The sequence below is a fragment of the Barbus barbus genome (assembly GCF_936440315.1).
Source record: "Barbus barbus genome assembly, chromosome: 7".
Lineage (NCBI taxonomy): Eukaryota > Metazoa > Chordata > Actinopteri > Cypriniformes > Cyprinidae > Barbus > Barbus barbus.
This window is the reverse complement of record NC_136735.1, coordinates 32,846,486-32,869,128: the sequence shown is the minus strand read 5'-3', so window position 1 is coordinate 32,869,128 and position 22,643 is coordinate 32,846,486. Positions and strand designations below refer to the sequence as shown.

Genomic DNA, 22,643 nt, shown 5'->3' with positions numbered 1-22,643 from the left:
AACTTTTGAACAGTAGTGTATGTTCATGTTTTGCTTTGAACAGATAAACTGTATTAAGACACTCCATTTTACTCAAGAAAGACCCCAAAACCAGTGAAAGCATTATATTTATGAAATAAACGGGTTTTGTTTAAAGCCGCTTTTCTGTTTCTTCATGGTTGGCATTATACTAAAAATGTAATAGTCTATTATTTTAATTTTTTATTTTTTAAAATTTGAAAGATTTTTCGATTTGTGTAGTCAGTTTTTTGATAGAGTAAAATCTCTTGACTCTAGTTCTTATACTGAAAACAAATGACTGCTGAATATAAAGGAATATTCGAACCCTTGATTTCCTTGTGAGCTGTATTTACCTTAACTGGAGCTCTACGTGGTTTGAGCGAGTCAGCATGATGGTGATTCTGCTCAACTGCGTCACGCTCGGCATGTTCCAGCCCTGCCAAGACCTGGAGTGCCACTCTGACAGGTGCAGCATCCTGCAGGTAACACACACTTACATAACACAGACACACGTGGACTGATTACCTAAAGACTTTAATCTCTGTGATTCCTTGATTCTGCCTGTTGTTTTGATTGACTGGTCACAAGCATATAACAAATGCAAACAGCAGCATGAAAAATTACTCAGTAAAAGTTAAGAATACTCAACATTTGAGGAAACTTATTGCCACAAAACATTTGAGTAAACGAACTCAATTTAATTTTTTTAAGTTAGTAGAGCTTAAAATGTTTATGACATTTGGGGCAGGGCTGAGAGCAATGGGAGCCAAGCCAAGCCTCACTTCCATGATCCCACCCCACTCATCATAATGATAATTATATACAACTTGCTTCTATAAACAGCACATTCATTCAGATCTTTATAGTTAAGTGTTAGTTTGCAACAGAACACTGGCAGGCTAATGTAGTTATCTAAAATACTCACAACACACTTGCATGTAAATAGTCAGCAAAGCATGATGGGAACTAGAAAACGCAATCATTTTAAGTTCACCTTACTACAATGACATTTTGAGTTTGCAGAACTTATTTCAATTAAGTCCAATTAACTTTCATTATTATTTGAGTGAAATGACCTAATTTCATTTAATTCATTGCACTGTTCCGTTTTACAGTGTAGACATTTACGCCACATTTAAAATGTTCCATTGGATTACATAAAACAAAATATCAAACTAAGTGGTATTTGCAGAAATACGCTTTGTGACCAACAAAGTTTTTTGATTCTTCGCATTTTGTTCTTACTAATCTTCACAAATGAACACAACTAAATAGGCTAAATACAATCATCAGAAGTAAAAAGTTAAATGTAGACTATAAATGAACTACACATGGTCACATGACTTCACCAACAACGCTTCAGTCTTTATTTAAAACATTTCAAACATTTTGGAATAGTTTGCAACACAATGAGTCTCTAAAAGCAGACTAGTGAGTAGATGAGATTACCTGTTCAGCGTGATGTTTAAAAATCACAAGGGGGTATTATATATGTATTTTATGATGTAGAATAAAACGTAAAAATATCTTAAGCTTGTGTTACCCACCGACCAGATTTCAGGCATTTTTCCAAAAACCCTTTCAAAAATCCCACTGACTTCAGGACGATAAAACCAAACAAAGTTGTTTCTGACCTACAAAATAAATCATCCCTGCAGTGCTCTTTAGTTAGAGCCTATATTGTTTAAAATATATACAAAAGTTGTAACTACATCTGAGACTAGTCAGTGGATTGACTAATAATGCAAATCAACTGAAGCCCTGTACATTAAGGCCGCGTCAGATTCAGTAGAGTAACTGGCATGTATTAAACAAATAACTAGGATTAATAACTGTAACAATTTATTGTACAAATCAATCAAAATCCTATCAAGAAAAACTTCAGTACAGAGCAGCGTGAAAGCAGCGTTTATGTGCATCCCAAATGCCGTCAACTGTCAGTTCTTACAGAAACCCACAAGCAACACAGACTACGAAAAATATGCATCTGTAATCTCTCCAAAACAACTTGCAAATAACCTGTGGATCTGCATAATGACGGGGACACTGCTCACAACAGGCAATTTGAAGTCCGACAGAGATTGTCTTGAAATTTATTGTTGAAGTCTTTAAATTTTGTACACAAGTGCTGCTTTAAATGAGATCAATTAGGGGACGAAACCTGTGGTTACTCTGTTAGAACAGCTGTGTGAACTTGAGGGAAACCGACTTCAAACACCAGCTAATAATCACCTTGGGTAAAGTTAGTCGAAAGCAAATGATAAAAAATGATTTAGAAAAGTGATGTTAGATCATTTATTTGCATATTCCAAATAAACATTTTTAGGTGTCCAGAAGTCTTCAAATATTTTGGTGGCCACTGGGCCACTGTATGTGACATGAAGCATTTTCACGTATTTACAGTTCTAAATCCCAACATAGTAGAACATAAAACATATATGTCAACACTGCCGTTTTTCCCAGGAGTCTGATTTTTTCACCCATCTCCTGCCCGCCCACCCTCCCATTTTGTTATTTCTCTGGGAAACTCCCATAATTTGTAAACCTCATTACATGAATAATCACATCAATATATTATTCTAAGGTTGTCCAGTTGCCAGATCTTGTATGAAACGCATCCTACTCAAACAATAGACACGTCATACAAATTTCAACCCATTTGTGACCTCAAACTGGCAACCTACAACCCAGTTGTGCTGTTGATATCTGCGCAGGCAGTAGACGTGGGAAGTTGAATCAGGTATCACTGGTAGAAATGGGAGGAGAAGACTCAAATAGTGCTCTGGCGAAAAAAAATAAAATAATAATAATAATATTAATAATAAATAAGTCACACTATTACCATAATATATTTATTATATGTTTAGCCTGCCATTCAGCAAACATTTGATAGTCAATGTTTAATTTAGTTTATTTAATACAAATAAAGACAACTTTGAAATAGCTTAATGTTTATTGTGAAGTCTTTTTAAAATATGTATCATATTTTCTATTGTTTTAAAAAGAGTAGTCCTTAAAGCTACAAATACAAATTGCAATCCATTACTGAACACTGAATACTAACTGTAGTTAGTAACATAATTTAAGTTATTAATTTTAGTTAATGTATTCTGACTGCTTTTTAGATTACTTTAAGATTATTTTTCATCTAATTTACCATTAAGCATACCATATTGGTATAAAAAAGCAAGAGAAAGAAAATATATATAAAAAAGATTATATTAACATCATAAAATGCATTAAATATTACATTATACCATGGGTTTCCCAAACTATGCTTAATACAGTTACTACCCAGACCTGAACAACATCTGTTGTCAAGCCAAAATGCTATTTAAACAATTCTATTTAAATTTTGTCTTTCATTTTTTCTACAGGGAATGTTTTTGCTTTTAGATTAACTGAACAAACCAGGTTTAAAGAGGAAACTTTTTTAAATTAGACCAGTATAAAAATACACTTTAAATGAAATTTCACTTTTTCACTTATTCTTAATGTAATGTATTCATGAGCGATGTGCGGTTCTTCTCTCCACAGGCCTTCGATGATTTCATCTTTGCATTCTTTGCTATGGAGATGGTGGTTAAAATGGTGGCCTTGGGCATATTTGGTCCGAAATGTTACCTTGGCGACACCTGGAACCGCCTTGACCTCTTTATCGTCATGGCTGGGTGAGTGACAAATCACAAAGCTGAGAGCGCCACGTTATGAAAATCTAAAAAGTCAACTATTAGTGTGCAATTCCTAGAATTTGATGAGTCATTAAACTCTTAACTATTACAGTGTCAGTGTGTGTGTGTGTGTGTGTGTGTGTGTGTGCATGTTTATGTGGTTTATGAGGACACAAATTTGTATTATGACATGGGTATGACAGAGGTATTACAATATGAAGGTGGTTTATGAGGACACTGCCTATGTCCCTGTAATTCAAAAGGCTTAAAAAACATACTAAATGGTGTTTTTTTGAAAATCTAAAAATGCACAAAGTCTCCTGTGAGGGATAAGTTTAGGTGTAGGGTTGGTGTAGGGCAATAGCACACACAGTTTGTTTAGTATAAAAACCATTACGCCTATGGAGAGTCCCCATAAACCACAAAAACCAACGTGTGTGTGTGTGTGTGTGTGTGTGTGTGTGTGTGTGTGTGTGTGTGTGTGTGTGTGTGTGTGTGTACGTGTGTGTGTTTGTTTAATGTCAAATCCAGTTTTAATGTCAGGACAAGTTCTAATGTCAAGTCGATGTGTCACAGCTAAACTCATGAATGACAATTACCACCAGGCATGAGTCTCTCTGTCTGTCTGTATCGTGTCTCTCTTGTCATTTGCTCTGTCACTGACACAGTGATTTGTAGTTTTCCTCTCTGTCCAAAAATCAGTTCAAGTGCCTGATCACTCATTAAAACTCATTAAAAGGTAATGTGCTCTTGAGTAAGCGAGGAAGTAGCAAGTTGGTCATTAATTCGGACAAAGGTAACACATTTCTGGTGTACTGGTGTTTCCATTAGGCTCCTTAACTAGCTTAACCAGCTAGTTTTCTTTAGTCTTCAGGTGAAAAGTATGGCTAAAACAGCACTAAACCAACACTAACTAGTATAAATAACATATACATTCATGTTAGCCTAAGATCTACTTTTCACTTTTCAGTGGGGAGAACATATCATTATTCTAAATCAATTTAGTGACATTAAATATTCTCATGTTGCGTCATTTAGGGATCTTGTCGCACAGCTTGTGAGTTCGAGAGCAGTAAGAAAGAAAAGTTTTAACAGTCTCTGTGCAGCATTCATGAAACAATTTAAACTGTCCAGTGTTTTATGCTTTACACTTTTTAACTTTCTATCAAAGAATCCTGAGAAAAGTATCAGAGTCTCCACAAAAATATTGAACAGCATAACTGTTTTAAATATGTGATCATTAAAAAAAAAGTGTTTCTTGAGCAGCAAGTTAGCATATTAGAATGATTTCTGAAGCATCATGTGACACTGAAGACTGGAGTAATGATGCTGAAAATTCAGCTTTACATCAAAGGAATATATTACTTTTGAAAATATATTATGATAGAATTAAATTGCAATAGATTAAATTGTAATAATATATCACAATTTAACACTTCTTTTTTTCAACAAATTAATGCAGTCTTGGTGAGCTTAAAGGAACACTCCACTTTTTTGAAAATAGGCTTATTTCACAACTCCCCTAGAGTTATACAGTTGAGTTTTACCATTTTTGAGAGCGATGCTAATGGTCTAATCCAATTCAATGATCTATGCTAAGCTACGCTAAAAGTGCTACCGCCAGACCCGGAGATCGGCTGAATGGATTCAAAAACGGTAAAACTCAACTGTTTAACTCTAGGGGAGTTGTAAAATGAACCTATTTTTTTTTTAAAGTGGAGTGTTCCTTTAAGAGACCTCTTTCAAAAACCTAAAAAATATTACCAACCCCAAACTTTAGAATGCTAGTGTGAGGATAAATACTGCTGCAGATATATATATGAAGAGTTTATTTACAAAAACAGATAACTCCGTTTTTTTAAAATAATTTTTAGTTATTTTTTAACTTAATCAAAATAACTCAATTGCAGTTTGATTGAGATTAATTGGAATGCACAATGAAAAAACATCATTTTTGAAAATTTATAAAAATGGAGTTATCTGTTTTTGGAAGTGAACTCTTCATATATAGTGCGTTACATGTAAATAACATTGATATCACAATAATTCCAATATCATAATATTACTTATCTGCCTGTTTATTTTTTATTTATGAATTTTTATTAATATAAAAGGCCTACATTATATTGAATGGCATCGAATGTTTGAAAAAATATGTTATGTTATATATTATATTATATTATATTATATTATATTAAATTATATTATATCAGTTGGTTATATGTTACAATTATAATTTCACTGTAAGTCATCTAATGGTTGAAAACATTAGTATGATTTTTAATATATTATATTATATTATATTAGTTGATTGATATATTATATAATGTCATTATCAAAAATATATATTATATATACTTTTTAAATATAAATATATATATATATATGTATATATATATTATTTATATTTAAAAAGTATATATAAGTATATATAATAAAGTATATATAATATATATTTTATATATATATATATATATATATATTGCCTTATTGTGTTGTGAATTTCTCTTGCTTGTGTTTTAGGATGTTGGAGTATTCTTTAGATGGTCATAACGTTAGTTTCTCAGCCATCAGAACTATACGGGTTCTCAGACCATTACGAGCCATCAACAGAGTTCCCAGTGAGTACTGTTTTCCCTCTCTTTGTTTCCATCTGTATATCTTTCCCGTTTCTCTCTTAGTGTCACTGTTTTACAACCCAGCTATTGATTAGAAGCAAATGCTCTGTAGTTGGTCTGAAAAAAGACGTGTCTGCTGTATTTATAGAATCACACACGCACAGACTAGACAAGAATCCCAATGATGTATTAACATGGTTACTGACGCTGATTGTTGCAGTTAAGTGCCCACAATCCAACATCATATAGTTGATGGACCACAAAAAATACACAAACACACACACATGCCTGTTTTGTAGACTGAGACAATAAATTCTTGACATGCACGGATACTCTTACCATTTATAGCTCACTCTTTTTGTCAATACATACCAAATAAGTTTGTGTGTGTGTGTGTGTGTGTGTGTGTGTGTTCAGCAAAGCAGTAATAGATTTTGGACTCAGTGAGGAGTGAGAGCCCGTGGCTGTTAAGTTTCCAATTCGATTATTCTCAAACCACCGAGCGTTAGCCAAAGCCCTGCAAGTTTGTGTGTGTGTGTGTGTGTGTGTGTGTGTTCACTTCTTGGCTCAATTACTGAATACACATCAGACACTGAGAAAATGTGTTCATGAAGTGTGTGAATGTCAGATCAGAGTTGTCAAAGTTAAATGTAACACCATTGTCTCGTCTGTAAACGTGCCTAGTGAACTTTGATGGCTTAGATGCTTCATTGCACGTGTTATTAAATGCGTGTTCGTGACATCATGTATCTCTGTCTCTTAGGTATGCGAATCCTGGTGACATTGCTGTTGGATACTTTACCGATGCTGGGAAATGTCTTGCTGCTTTGTTTCTTTGTGTTTTTCATCTTCGGGATTGTTGGCGTGCAGCTGTGGGCGGGGCTTCTGCGCAACCGCTGCTTTTTTGACAGCAACGTAAGAATGTAAGTGCACAAGCAGTGCTTTTTAATGCAAGCTATTCGATACATGCAAATTGCAGGGGTTTGCAAAATTGCTGCTGCAATCAGAAATGCTCTGAAACCACATGGGTATATGTTCCTCGGTGGAAACTGTTTATGTTGTGTCAACAGATGGAAGAATGACTTTTGGGGGTCCTTGAAGGCCACTATCCAGGTTTTAATGAGTTTATTGAATTTACACTATATTACTGTAGTAAATTATATGAACTCATCCCTCAGTTTGTAAAAAGCAAAGAACAAGTGTGTACAATAATGCACTTACAATGGAAGCTTGTGAGGCAGTTGTGCTGGAGGCTTTAAATCAAAAGTTGTCATTTACTTACCCTCATATTGTTCATTGCATAAATTTATTTCTTCTGTTGAACGCAAAAGGAGATACTTTGAAGAAGGTTGTTAACCAAACAGTTGCTGGTAGCCATTGACTTCCACAGTATTTCTTTTTTTTTTCATACTATGGAAGTCAGGCTACCAGCAAGAGTTTGTTCACCAGCTTTCTTCAAAGTATCGTCTTTTGAGGGTGACTAAATTATGACAAAATTTTCTTTTTCGGATAAACTATCCATTTAAAACATTAATATGAAGTTTGTATTTTAAATAAGTTTTTATTCTCACCATGGCTGCATTTATTTAATAAAAAATAAAATAAAATGCAGTAAAAACAGTAATAATGTAAAATATCTTTACAGTTTAAAATTTTATTTTAATTTATTTAAAATGTAATTTATTCCTATAATAGCAAAGTTAAATTTTCAGCAGGCCTTCAGTGTCACATGATCCTTCAGAAATCATTCTAAAAAAAAGTGTAAATGTAAATGTAAAGTGTAGTGTGATTTTTGTGCTATTGAAAAGGTTTGGCATATTTTAAATGTATATTTCCTGCACTGAAATTTGTGCTTCTTCACACACACACACACACACACACACACACACACAGTACAGCCTTTCCTTTGTTTTCACAAACTGAGAGACACGTGAAATATTTTTGTGTGGTAATAGACCTGGAATGACCTTTTAATGAGGAATTTGTCTAAGAAGGATATATATTTTCTCAGCAGATTACAGCAAAGCCAAGGATAAATGTTGCATTATATTGTTTTGTGTATGCTGACACAAGATATCAATTCTCACATTATATATGCCATAAGGGCTTCATTGATCTTAGAGACTGTACAAAGTAAAGAGTTGAATAATTAGTATCCATAAAGGCTGTTTGCACCAGTTTTGACAACTGTCCACCCTGATGTACTGCATACCAGAAAGCCTGTGTGCTGAAAGAAGCCTTGACCCGTTCAGGTGCATCGCTGCTTCTCTCCAGCTCCCTCCCCAAAGCCCAACACTATCCAAGCAACGTCTGTTACAATAATGCTTCTCTCACTCAAATTATGCTGCCCTTTTAAAAATCCAGCTCTCTTGTGCATACAACATTTATTGCATTGTCTGTCAAAAACCACTTACAATATCCACTTCATTCTATGTACATCTGCTGCATTCAAAACTCAGAAGAATTGGCCTTTACTTCAGAAAAGTCTTGTTTCTCATTGAAACTTTTTTGTCATTCTATAAAGCAGCTGCATTGTTAATAACTTTAAGAATGAATAACTCATGTCAACTTTTACTATACTTTACTGTATTTTAACATAGATATTTTACTTCTTTTTTATGTGGATGCCGTTTTGACCTGTTCTAGCTCTGTTGGCAAATATTCACATTTCATGAAAGCCAGATAAAAGGTAGCATTTGATTTTGCGGTAACTCTATTACTGTAATATATTTCCTTTAAAGTGCCCAAAAAGTTTACAGCATCCTCCTTTAAAGAAGTAAACAGCTACTGTCTCCTCTTTTTAACTTTTTTTTCAGTAGGGTTAAATAAAAAAAATTCCACCCTGTTACCATTAGTTTGTTTAACAAACTAATGAAAATTAAACATTTATTTTTTTAGAGATACAGTCATGGCCAAAAATATCGGCACCCTTGGTAAATATGATCAAAAAAGGCTGTGAAAATTAATATGAATTCTTTTATTTGAATATGACTGGAATGGCCATAGCAGAAGAATCCATGATGCCATTGATAGAATCCATGATGTCATGTGTCTAAACAAGATGTCCAGGACCTCCAGCAGAAATATAGGCCCACAACATCAAAAATACAGCAGTATATTTCATTGTACACATGGGGTACTTTTTATCCCTGTGTTCACCAAACCCATCTTGAGTGTTTGCTGCTAAAAAGCTCATTTTTTAGTTTCATCTGACCATAGAAGCCAGTCCCATTTGAAGTTCCAGTCAACTGAATATGCTGGAGCTTGTTTTTGGATGAGCTAGGAAAATATTTCTTGAAACCCTCGATTGGAAAATCTTAATTATTGCCCTGATGGTGGAAATGGGAATTTTCACTGCTCTAGCTCTTTTCTTAAAGCCACTTCACTAATTTGTGAAGCTCACTTATCTTTTTGCTGCACATCGGAAATATATTCTTTGGTTTTTCTCATTGTGATGGATGATTAAGGGAATTTGGGCTTTGTTTTCCCTCCTATTTATATTTCTGTGAAACAGGAAGGCATGGCTGGATAATTTAATGTTCAGAAAAGATTAAACTATAATAATAATGAACCTTGTTGTCTCTCTGAAGGCATAATTATATCACAGTATATACTGAAATGAATTAATTTGGCTTTACATGTCACAACCGAATAAATTAACTCTCATACACATTGTTTGCTTGATAGATTGCTTAAAATCATATAAATATTTACTTTTAAATTCCCTTGTAAAATTGGAAAAGGCACCCGTTTTATAGAATGGCCCAGTTAATAAATGTTTACCGTGGCTTGCAGCACAACTACAAAAAATGCCAATCACATTACACCTCTCAGTTGTGAAAATAGCTTTCTGTCTAAGTGAATCCCATGAGATGTGCAAATTTGTCTGTTTGCACATCTACTCATTATTTTTGGAGTCTGCAGCTAGTTCTGTTGCCCACAAGATTTGGCACTTTCATAAGGAGTCCACTCCCTTGTTTATTAATTTTAATTAATTTTTAACAAAGAAAAACGACTATCCTGACTAATTACCATTTCAAGACACTGCAATTCGATTGAATTTTCTCTAAGTATAAATGCTTTGATGTATAGTCTTTCTTTCTTTCTTCAGTCATATTAGTGTCCTCCACCCCCTTATCTTTCAGTCCTCTGAAATATATCAGTGTGGACCTTGGTGAAATTAAATACAGAACTTATAAAGTAAATTATTTCTCATTTCTCTCAGGTCTTTACTAAACTGCAGAATATCTGTGTAATACATTCAGTGCATGAGCTCGAAAAAACAGATGACCTCTGGGCAATTTTTGTGTGACAAAAGAGGGAATTGTTTTATCTCAAATGCTAGAAATGACAAATGTTATGGTTTGGATCCAGGCCCTTTGAATGTGCTGGCTTGAAATCTGCAGTGGGAGGCCTAAACTATGTGCAGTTGTAGTTCAGACTTATTTTGTGGAAAAAAATACTAGCTATATGGCAAAAAATGTTTTATTTATAAGTCCATAGCTGTTACCATTAATAATACATGGGCCAATTCTCAGGCCATTTTCTTTGACATACACATTTAGTGGTTAATGTCTTGATGATTTTCATAGATATTTTGATTGCTATGTTTGAAAACATAGCACCAGTTGTGTGTTTTGGATCTTTTATGTTAAAAATACAAATACCCAATTTTATAGTAGATAATTTAAGAGCAAATTTCTGTTAGTGCTTTTTTATTTTAAATTATATGGGATAGTTGAATTGTTTAAGATTAGATTTGAATTGGTTGCATCTCTGTAAAATGAACATGACCACTTTAGACTATGATAGGTAGACCTAAATATTAATGCATTGCAGTGCAGTTTGGTATTTTAAATGTCAAAAAAATTTGCATACTGTTTTGAGTTTAGTGCATTGATAGAAGGTACTGTACACAAAAATACCCATAGGTCTCCTTTTTAAGTCATTTACATATTGCATTTCATATTGCATGATTGGAATTTCTCTCTCTCTCTAAAAAAAAAAAAAAAAAGCATGCTGCTAAGTTTCAGATATGGCAAGTAACATATGGGCCAATTCTCAGACCATTTTCTTCAACATCCTCTCTTAAAACCTAATATAAACATGTTTGCAGATGATGTGATTACCTAATAGCTCAGCGTTAAGCTCTTCTGGCTGTCTCAGTTTAATAAGCAGGATGTGAGACAGATTAAAGCAGAAGCTCTCCTGGCTCAAATGGTTTGTAAATGCTCAGAGAACAAAAAGCTCCACACTATCGCACATTATTATGTAGCTTTGAGGTGGTGACAGAGGGATGCTTCTGTTAGCATTAGTCAGATGAGTCTTAAGCCTATTATGGTGCTACAATGTTAAATGGAAACTTCATATACAAATGTAGTGCTACTGATGTGAGTGCAGATCTGAAAAAAAGTTAAATTCTTCAGTTAATCACATATTGTTATATTTCAAGTCATGTATTCTGTGAGTAGTGGTTGATGTCTCGATGCCTTACACAGATATTTTGATTGCTGTTTGAAAAGAGTACCATTTTGATCTGTTATGTATAGAGGTGTTGCTTATTTTCATTAATTATTATAGAATTTGTATTAGTTTAACATCAAATAAATATATTTTTTCTATAATTGTATTGAAAGAACATGATATAGTTGTTTTGAACGGGATTTAAATTGGTTACATTTCTGCGACAGGAACATGGCGGCTTTAGACTTTAATGCAATGTAGTGCGATTTGCAAATATTAAATGTCAAGTAAATTATCATTCTGTTCTGAGTTTAGTGTATTGATAAAAGATACACAAAAACATCAATTGGTCTTTTTTTTTTTTTTTTTTGATTTTTGCTTTAAATCATTGTGCTGTCTGTTTTAAAAAAAAATAAAGCAAGTAAATAAATTAGATAAGATAAATAAATAAATAACCCAACAAAATATTGATCGCCAGCCTCAGGATGTCAACTAAATATTATATGAGACAATGAATGTTGAAATGACTTTAGTTAATAAATAATTTGAATAATTAATGAGCAAAATTAATCATTAAAATCAGTTTTTACTACAATAAATGTGAATTTCATTCCAGCAGATCAAGTGAAAATGATCATAATGTATGATGGAAATCTCTACCCAGTCCAAATCCAATCAAAATAATGCATCACACACACACAAAAAAAAAGCTGTTTTGAGTGCCTTTGTTATTTTAGTATCATTGATATACTTTACTAGTAAATTTTATTTTTGCAGTTTTTATTTTCATTTTAGTTAACTTAAAAAAACTTTAAGTAATTAAAAATTAAATGAATTATGTTGTTTTTTATTTTTTTATTTTTTTATTTTTTTTAATGTTGTAGTTTTAATTTAGCTTAAACTCTGTTAAAACGAGAATTGAAACATAAACATTTATGTTTTTGTTAACATTTCACAATAATTTGTTAACAATAGTTAATATGAATTAACAATAAAAAATACTTCTTAAGCAGTGTCTGTGTGTGTGTGTGTGTGTGTGTGTGTGTGTGTGTGTGTGTGTGTGTGTGTGTGTGTGTGTGTGTGTGTGTGTGTGTGTGTTCTCCGTAACTTACTCCATGTGGTCTCTCTGCAGGCTGTATAATGTTTCAGAGTCTGTGAGTGAATACTACAGACCAGACGAAACCGATGGCGTCCCCTTCATTTGCTCCACCACTCGGGACAACGGAATGTTGCACTGCTCCAGCATCCCGAAGCGCAGAGTTGGAGGGGCTGATTGTGAGCTCACGGCTGATAATGTCACAGATCTTGTTTTCAAAGGTCCCCCTCATCATGGATGTGTAAACTGGAACTTGTATTACAACAACTGCAATGCAAGCGAACACAATCCGCATAATGGGGCTATCAGCTTTGACAACATTGGTTATGCTTGGATTGCTATCTTTCAGGTGTGTACACGTGTCGGCACGTGAAAGGGTATTGAATGAGTTTATGTAAAAAAAAAAACAGGTCATCAATTATTTTTAGGAAGGCAGGTCAAGAATTATTATTTTTTTCTACTCGGTTGAATGTGTGTCAGAAATCCACTCCAAGTTGTTCATTAAAATTTTCGCTGAGTATATATTCAGTCTAGCAGGCGGGGATATTTTTCATCCTCACATATCCTTTTGGCGCCGAGAGACACCTAGTTCCAGAGTCAGAAAATGAAGTGAATGGTTGCTAGGGGCTACAAGCGAGAGTGAATCCTCTTACATCGATAACCAACTTACCTGTCCTAGGAAATCAAGTTTTATCATGTTCCATTCTAATCTAATCTATAGGGCAACTATATTTATCATATTCTTTAGTAACCTGATTGGGAATGGACACGGACATTTATCAGGTTTCTGAGTAATCCGATTGACCACAGTGTGACGTTTATCATTCCATGGAGTTTCCTGACCTAGTTTTGTGGAAGCGATGAACGGTATCTGAAGATGTCCTTTGTGTTTTGGCACTTGATAGAAGGACTGTATTTTAAGGATTACGTGCATGGTGGATGTCGTAACCTGTGTAATCCTGTTTGTGTTTTCTCATTAGGTCATCACGTTAGAGGGATGGGTGGATATCATGTACTATGTCATGGATGCGCATTCCTTTTACAACTTCATCTATTTCATCTTTCTTATCATTGTAAGTGCACAGTAATGAATTAACTGGTACATCTTACTCTCTTTTAACCTCTGCTGGAGTCTCTGCTTTCATTAGTTGCATGGAAATGGCTTTTGCTATCATCAGCTGTGTAATTTACTCGAGTAATTTTACTTGATAACAATACTTAAAGAGATGAAAATTCAGTCATCATTTCTAAGAAACTTGTAATTGAGCAATATTGAAACTGAATGCTTGGACTTAAGAAACCTACTGAGTTATTATAAGTACTACATTTCTAAAAAGAAAATCATAATTTTTATACAATCTTAGACCTTAAATGTACATATTTAATGGTCATTATTGTATTAAAATCAATTATAATTTTCTGTCTTACTGAATTTCAAATAACATTCTTCTGTTTTGACCAATAATCAAGTACAACCAAGTTTAGTGATCAGTAACAACTACACTGTATAAGCAACTATTAAATCATCTGCAGCTAAATTAAGTGCTACATTTCTGCTAACATTTTTTAGTTTGGTGTGCGCTAGCAACTTTAAAACACAGGACAAAATTGTGTTTATACAGGTTGATTTGCACAGTTTGTGCATGAAATGGATTAAAAATATTTAAGAAAATGTTCGACTCTTGATTTTACAACTTTTTTTTCACATGTACTTAAATCTGAAAACTTTTTTGTAACTTTTAATCAGTATTACTTTACAAAAAAATGACTAAAATATGTAAATCTACTTACTCAGAAAAACTACTTTTGCTAATTAGAAAATAATAATAATAAAATAAAATGTTTCCCTTTAAAATAGCCTATGCTTTAACTATTGTTCAAAAAATTAGGAAGATTTATTGTTGTTTTATGTTCATCAAAGCTGCATTTATTTGATCAGAAATACAGTCAAACAGAAATACTAAAAATAAAATATAATTTAGTAAAAATAAAATATAATTTACTCATATTTTTTACTATTATAAATAGTAAAATGTGATTACATTTTAGTATAACTGTTCTATTTAAATATATATATATTTTTTTAATTTCCTGTGATTTTCAGCATCATTACTCCAATCTTAAGTGTTTTCAATTCCTCAGAAATCATTCTAATATGCTGATTTGCTGCTCAAGAAAAATTTATTATGTTAATAATAAATAGTAAGAATTTTGCTGCTTAATGACAGTGTAATAACATTTAATATCATTTGTGCTGCTTAATATTTTTGTGAAAAAATAATAATAATAACAATTTTAAAAAATACTGACCCCAAACTTTTGACTGGTAGTGTACAGTAAGTACATTTTTTAGACAATCCTTCAGAAGTGATACAAAAAAATATTTTTCATAGTTGTAAATAAAACAATCATTATTGGATTATGTTTTACAGGAATTACAGTAGAATTATTATTTCAATCCTTCTATTTCAAAATGTCACATTTAATGCAATGAGTTACTTGCTGTTCTTTGTAGTTATTTGTGAATTTTAGTCATTTCTGAGAGTAAATTGTTTTGTAGCTTTTCTTTAAGTTTACAAATCACAATATTATTGTTGAACAGACTGTCAAGGTCATGAAATGTAAGAAATACTAGGTACCTCGTAATCCTGCAATGTTTTTGGACTATTGTTTGCAATATCTCTGTTGTATACTCATATTTTGTTTTGTCCACAGGTAGGCTCCTTCTTCATGATCAACCTGTGCCTCGTTGTCATAGCAACACAGTTCTCCGAGACCAAACAACGTGAGAATCAGCTGATGCAGGAGCAGCGGGCACGCTTTCGTAGTAACGAATCCACCTTAGCTAGCCTGGCCGAACCGGGATCCTGCTACGAAGAAATGCTGAAATACCTCGTCCATGTTTGCCGCAAACTTTTCCGACATGCCGCACGCCTCTTTGGAGAATTGTGCCACAAGAGACATAAGGCTGTGGCCAATCCTACCAGCTCCCTCTCAGTGGGCGGGACCAATAGATATTGGAGTGACAATGGGACAAAGATGGATCCGACCCAATACTGTATGCTGCATTATCATCATCCCCATCAGGATCAACAATGCATCAGCAATGGCATAGAAATGAAAGCCCTTCATCTCGATAGAGATGCTCAGAGTTCCAAAAAGACCCCATCGCTCCCTCTTGCACTACAAAATCTAAAGGGTTTGAGGCTCGGTATGAACTATCCCACGATCCTGCCCTCCAAACTATACACAAACTCACATACTCGCTCACGCTCGACAGGTGGAGTCAAAGCACCGGCTTTCCATCATGGACTCTATGGCAGGAAGATCTCCGTTTGTAGTGGATACCATGATACTATTAAGTTGCAGCACGGTAAGAACATGGATGAGCTGTATTTTATCTAGTGCAATTGCATTTATATATTAAAGGATTAGTTCATTTCCAGAATAAAAAAAATGCTGATAATTTACTCACCCCCATGTCATCCAAGATGTCCATGTCTTTCTTTCTTCAGTCAAAAAGAAATTAAGGTTTTTGAGGAATCCATTCTAGGACTTTAAAGGGGAATCAATGAGTTGAAGGTCCAAATTGTAGCTTCAAAGGGCTCTACACGATCCCAACTGAGGAATAAGGGTCTTACAGTATCTAGCGAAACGATTGGTCATTTTCTAAAAAATTTTAACCTCAAATGCTCTTCTTGCACTAGCTCAACCTCGCGCATTACATAGTCACGTTGGAAAGGTCATGCGTGACTTAGGCAGAAGTACTGACCCAGTGTTTCAAATTTTTCGATTTTTTTTTCAATTAATTTTCAATTTTTCAATAATCACTTTCACTGACTTTTACATTAAATGTTCCCTTCTGGTGGAATGACCTGCCCAACTCAATCCGAGCAGCCGAGTCCTTAGCCATCTTCAAGAATAGACTAAAAGCACATCTCTTCCATCTTTATTTGACCCTCTAACTCTAGCACTCTCTATTCTAATTCTATTCTTTAAAAAAACACTTGCCCCTTTTAGACTTGGAATCTATTCATTTACTGATTGTTTTATTTAAAAATAATAATAATAACACTAGCTTCTATATTCTTTTTGTATTCTATCTATTTATTTTCTTTTTATTTATTATAAAATTAACAAAAAGCAAAAACAAGCCTCTGACACTAACTTGCTCTATTCTTTTTATATTCTATCTGTTTTCTTTTTATTTATTATATAATAAAAAAAAAACCTTGCTACGTGTACTGCGTTAGGCTAACTGAGACTCGTCATAACACTTGAATATTGCTCTTTTGTTGATTTTGATTGCTTCCATTGTCCTTAATTGTAAGTCGCTTTGGTTAAAAGCGTCTGCTAAATGACTACATATAATGTACTATAAATGTGTTTACAAAGGGAACGTGCAAAGGAAGTCAATCGCCCTTTACGGAAAAAAAAGGGTAAAACAACAATGTCAGACAATTTTGAGATTAGAGGAGAAAATGACCAAACACCAATGACTTGTACATAAGGGTACTATAATTTTAGACACGTCCAAAACTGTTGCAACAGAGATGGAAATACAATTTTTGAATACATGAATTATGTTTCCATCTTTGTTACCACAGTTTTGTTAGTGCCTTTTTCTGTTCTAAAGAAGGGGGTGTCCCAACACTTTTGTCCTTATAGTGTCTATACAAGTCATTGGTGTTTGGTGAAATTACTAAAGTAGTCAAACATGTTCATTAGAAGGGGGTGACCCAATACTTTTGGCAATATAGTGTGTGTGTATATATATATATATATATATATATCTTTTTTTTTTTTTAGATAATCTCTGATCGTTTTGCTAGATAAGACCCGTATTCCTCAGATGGGATGTGTAGAACCCTGTAGAACCCTTTGAAGCTGCATTGAATCTATAATTTAGACCTTCAACCCTTTGGCCACCATTGAAGTCCACTATATGAGAGAAATCCTGGAATGTTTTCCTCAAAAACCTTCATTTCTTTTCGACTGAAGAAGGAAAGGCATGAACATCTTGGATGTCATGGGGGTGAGTAAATGATTAGGAAATGTTTATTCTGGAAGTGAACTAATCCTATAAGTAAGTATAAGTAAGTAACGAAAACTACTTGTCAACTAACAGTGAGTAGAGTATTAGTAGACTGTCTGCTTGCTATCTGCTAACACTTTATTTTGATTGGCATTCAACTGACGATAAAGACACTTTTACATTAAATGGTTCAAACAACCCAATTCCGATCTTCTCCTCCCACATTGCACAAATCGGAAATGACCCACAAACGTGTAAGCACGAAAAAAGCACTTGGATTCCAATATTCTCAGATAATTTTCAGGCCTTATTCATATGTGGAAATAAATCTGATATGACTCAGATATGTGCATTTGCGTCTGCCATGTAAGCAGACAGATCGGATATTCCCCTGTCAATGTGGTTTTCCTGTGGAATTGGACTACTTTTACACTATTGCCATGGGTTGTTGTTTTTTTATCTGCAGGTTAAAACAATCTCTCCCCCTGCTATTTCGACAGAGGGGAAGCACTCAAAACCCCAGAAAAACACAACTGGGCTGGTTTTTGTTATGTAGAACTGGCAACCATGTCAATACATATACCCTGGGTTGTTTCACCATGTGTGTATTGTGAATGCAGATATTGGATATAGGTCGCACATCAGAAAAATCAAATATAGTCAAGCCAACTTTGCATGTATTGCCAAGTTATTCTACTAACCCTAACCCTAAACTAATAGTCTACTAATACTCAAAATATATTTAGCTGACATGTAGTTGCAAATTAACTGCAGTTTGACATGTAGTTACAAAGTTACTTATACTTAGTAGAATGTCTAAAGTGGGCTATCAAAATAAAGTATGAGCTATATGAATTGTGGCTTAAAGGTACAAATACGTTTTGGGGCCACTGTACATAAAACACATCAAGTACAAATATTGCAGTCTCTGTGCACAAAGTGAATTGTTTTGGCCCTGCTGCAATTCAACTTTGAGTTTGTGGATTAAGAGTAAATTCTGTCTCTGGGGTTTTAACTTAATAACGTAGATAATGGAATTCTTAAATTTTTTTCTTGGCTTTGCGCACTTGACATGCCCTAATAATTCCAAATTGAATTGAGGGAACCGTCTGAACAAACTCACACTCTGTCTATTCATTATTTTTGGGCCTCTTGACTTTTGCCTGAAATTACCTGGTGAGGAAGCCTTGGGTTTTTTCAACATTTTGGTCTAAATGTATTCATAACTTTGATTCGTTTCAGCATCCTGTAGGTAAAGTACATCCTCACCCACACTTCTGTGCAATTGCATTTAAGATAAAATATTTACTTGAAATATCTGTAAGAAAGTTAATATTTCAAATTATTTAACACCACATTTGCAATGTTTGCAGTTATCTCATGCATTGACATTCAGGTAAACAAATAAAATATTTTTGTTTTTAGTGTTAAGTATTTAAATCATTTTGATTTAACATTTTTATGATTTAATTAATCATTTGCTTTTTATCAACTCACAAAGCCCACTTCATGGTACGTTTATTCTTAAATTTATAACAAGTTTGATTTTCAAAAAGTAATCTAAAAGTAGGCTAATCTTTAAAGTATTCAGATTACATTACCTGAAATTAGTAATCTAGATCACGTTACTAACTACAGTTTTCATCACGTAATCTGTATTCAGTAACAGACTGCAATTTGTAACCCAGATATCATACAACTTGTGGTAAGGTTACCCTTCGTCAACAACCTGTAACAATTAAAAAATATGTCACCTTTGATCAATTGAATGCATCTTTGCTTAATGAAAATATTCATTTCTTTTAAAAAAAATATTACTGACCCCAAACTTTTGAGCGGTAGTGCGTTTTTTTACTAAAACTGATTGTTTGTTGGGACACCTGGTAACACTTTACAATAAGGTGTCATTTGTTAACATTAGTTAATGTATTAATTAACATGAACGAACATTGAACACTATATTTATTACACTCTTTATTAATCTTTGTTAATGTTAGTTAATAAAAAATACAGTCGTTCATTGTTTGTTCATTGTTTGTTAGTTCGCAGTGCATTAACTAATGTTAACAAGCACAACTCGTGATTTTAATAATGCATTAGTAAATGCTGAAATTAACATTAACTAAGATTAATAAATTCTGTAAAATTATTGTTCATTCTTAGTTCATGTTAATTAATGTAGTTAAATACACTGTAAAAAAAAGTTGAACCAACTTAAAATTTTAAGGCAACCAGCTTCGGCAGATTTTTGAGTTTTCTCAACTTGTTATTTTAAGTTTATACAACAAAAAGTTGAGAATCTCCTACTAAAATAAGTTGAGAGAACTCAAAAATCTGCTGAAGCTGGTTGCCTTAAAATTTTAAGTTGGCAGTTTTAAGTTTTTACAGTGTAATGTTAACTAATGAACCTTGTTGTAAAGTGCTACCAGACACCTTTTAGAAAGCCAGTAGCATTTAATTTCACAACAGTTTGAAAAAATCCTATAGCTCCCACTATTCCAACACAATAACAGCGGTGACAAAAACAGTAAATGGTTAACACTAAAAACTATAAAATCTAGTTTGATCCCATTAGGATAATTAAAGAATTGGTGTCGAATTATGATTTAAAAAATTACTCACAGAGTCCTCTACATATTCCCTTTTCACTGGGTTTGATGATCAGTTAATATACCATATATTTGAAATGATCAACTAATATGTGAATCATGTACATTGGGAACTTCATGTAAGAGATAATCTAAGCTCAGGCACAGCAAATGGGTCTCAAAAGGCAGATGCAGACAGATTTTGCCATGATTATGCAAGAGAGACAGTATTGATCACTATTATTAAAGCAAATCACAGTGTTGTAAACTGTAATCAGGTCACTAATGCATCGCTGGATTGCCTAATTATCTGGTTATATCACAAAAATATTTTATGTAACAGAGAGGCTGGGGCTAGTTGTCTCAATATTTACTGCAGTGAACATTTACATTTTACGTTTACATTTATGCATTCCTCAGATGCTTTCATACAAAGCAGCTTACAAAAACAATTTGTTACAACCAACAATATTCGTAAAACACAATACCAGGTTTATTACACAACTACTGTAGATTAGGTTGGAGAGTTGGATTTATTTTTGACAATCAGTTTCTGTATAGACACATTAGGAAACATTGTAGCATTTGTGTAAATTGGACAGTTTTTGAGACATCTAGCCCCAGCCTTCCTGTGTGTGATATTAAAAACTGTCGTCCTTCACTGCAGGTGTGTATCCGGGCACGTGCTCGAGTGTGTGTGTGGACAGAAGGGTGGGACTGGTGTCTTCAGAGTCGTCCTCCTGTCCAATTTGCGCCCAGGAAGGCGATGGTGTTAATTGCGACTCCAACAGTGAATCGGACCCAGAGAAACAGGGGCCAGACATCAGCTCAGAACAGAGCAAAAGAAACCAGGATTTGGATGAAAAGGAGTCTGGGAAAGAGAACTGTGTGTGTATGTGTGTTCATTATGCCAGAGCCGTTTTGAGGCGGATTGTGGACAGCAAGTACTTCAACAGAGGGATAATGATAGCAATCCTTATCAATACACTCAGCATGGGAGTGGAGTACCATGAGCAGGTGAAAATAATACACTCATTTACACACACCTCACAAATTAGATTCATTAACATCTGAGTTGTTTCTAATAAACACCAGTGATTTTCTAGTAATCCCACATATGTCTGCTGAGTTTTAAAAGAGGTCTCAACAGTTTCACAAACTACCCAGATTTGCCTATGCTGTATACACCAACATAAAAATGTGTAACTTAATTATAAAAGTATTTAAATAAACCAAAATTAAAAGAGGAAAACTTTTACACTAAATTAAATTAAGCTATTATTATAATAATAATACTTATTATTATTATTTAATATAATACTCTACAAAAGCGTAATCCTTATTTTCAATACAGCATCACCAGAATAAATCCTTTTGAACATATAATAATAATAATAATAATATATTAGTTGTAGGAGTAGGAGTAGCAATTTTTTAAAGAGAAATATTATGTTTAAAGGGATTTGTTCCAGTTGAAAATGAGGACTAAGCTTTAGTTGAGTACTTAAATAAATTATGTAATTAAATGGATGGATGATGTTAGATTAAAAAATAATAACGCTTGCAATTTCCAATGTGTCTGTGTCACTTTGGATCTGAATCCATTGCCTTTGTTTGCATTGCAATTTGTTTGTGACCAAAACGTTCATGTTGGCCTAATTCAAATGGATTATATGTATATATATATTTTTTTTTAAATCCAGAATATTTTCTCCAGGTAAGCTTAACATCTAATATGTAAGAGGAAGAAACATATTGACATATAGGAGAAGCACCCATAATGAATCCCTATAATGAAATTGTGACTTTGAGCAATACCGTTTTCCTCTAGTGTCTGGTTTTTGCTGGCACATACAAAGAATTCCCCGGTGTCAAAAACACTCATTGTAACACAACATGATCCCACAGCACTGTGTTTGCGGTGTGATTCTATGCTTGTTTTTAGCTCATATTGCATTTAATTAACCCCCTTGGTTAGGATTAGTGTGTCTGTGTGAGACTGAGAGGAGTCTGAGATTAACCGGTTTGAGGCAGAGGACATTCACACTGTTGCCAGGGAAATGATTATTTACATTACAGTAGACACGGTTAATAACAGCGCTCGCCTGCTCTTCCTCGCCAAGAAATAAAGCCTCATGGAGAGAAAGAGGCGAAGCATAAATATAATGTCAT

General features: G+C 33.7%; 1 protein-coding gene across 1 annotated transcript in view; it reads left to right on the top strand.

Moving 5' to 3' along the window:
* Positions 1-380: 380 nt before the first annotated feature.
* The window catches only part of LOC306872740 (voltage-dependent T-type calcium channel subunit alpha-1H-like), a 48,844-nt gene continuing 26,581 nt past the window's right edge, over positions 381-22,643 (top strand). The window contains exons 1-8 of the mRNA XM_079421500.1: positions 381-482; positions 3,538-3,671; positions 6,195-6,292; positions 7,053-7,212; positions 12,885-13,197; positions 13,829-13,921; positions 15,564-16,221; positions 21,139-21,488. Coding sequence (XP_079277626.1) covers positions 390-482; positions 3,538-3,671; positions 6,195-6,292; positions 7,053-7,212; positions 12,885-13,197; positions 13,829-13,921; positions 15,564-16,221; positions 21,139-21,488 — 1,899 coding nt within the window. The 5' untranslated portion in view covers positions 381-389. The remainder of the gene's footprint in view (positions 483-3,537; positions 3,672-6,194; positions 6,293-7,052; positions 7,213-12,884; positions 13,198-13,828; positions 13,922-15,563; positions 16,222-21,138; positions 21,489-22,643) is intronic.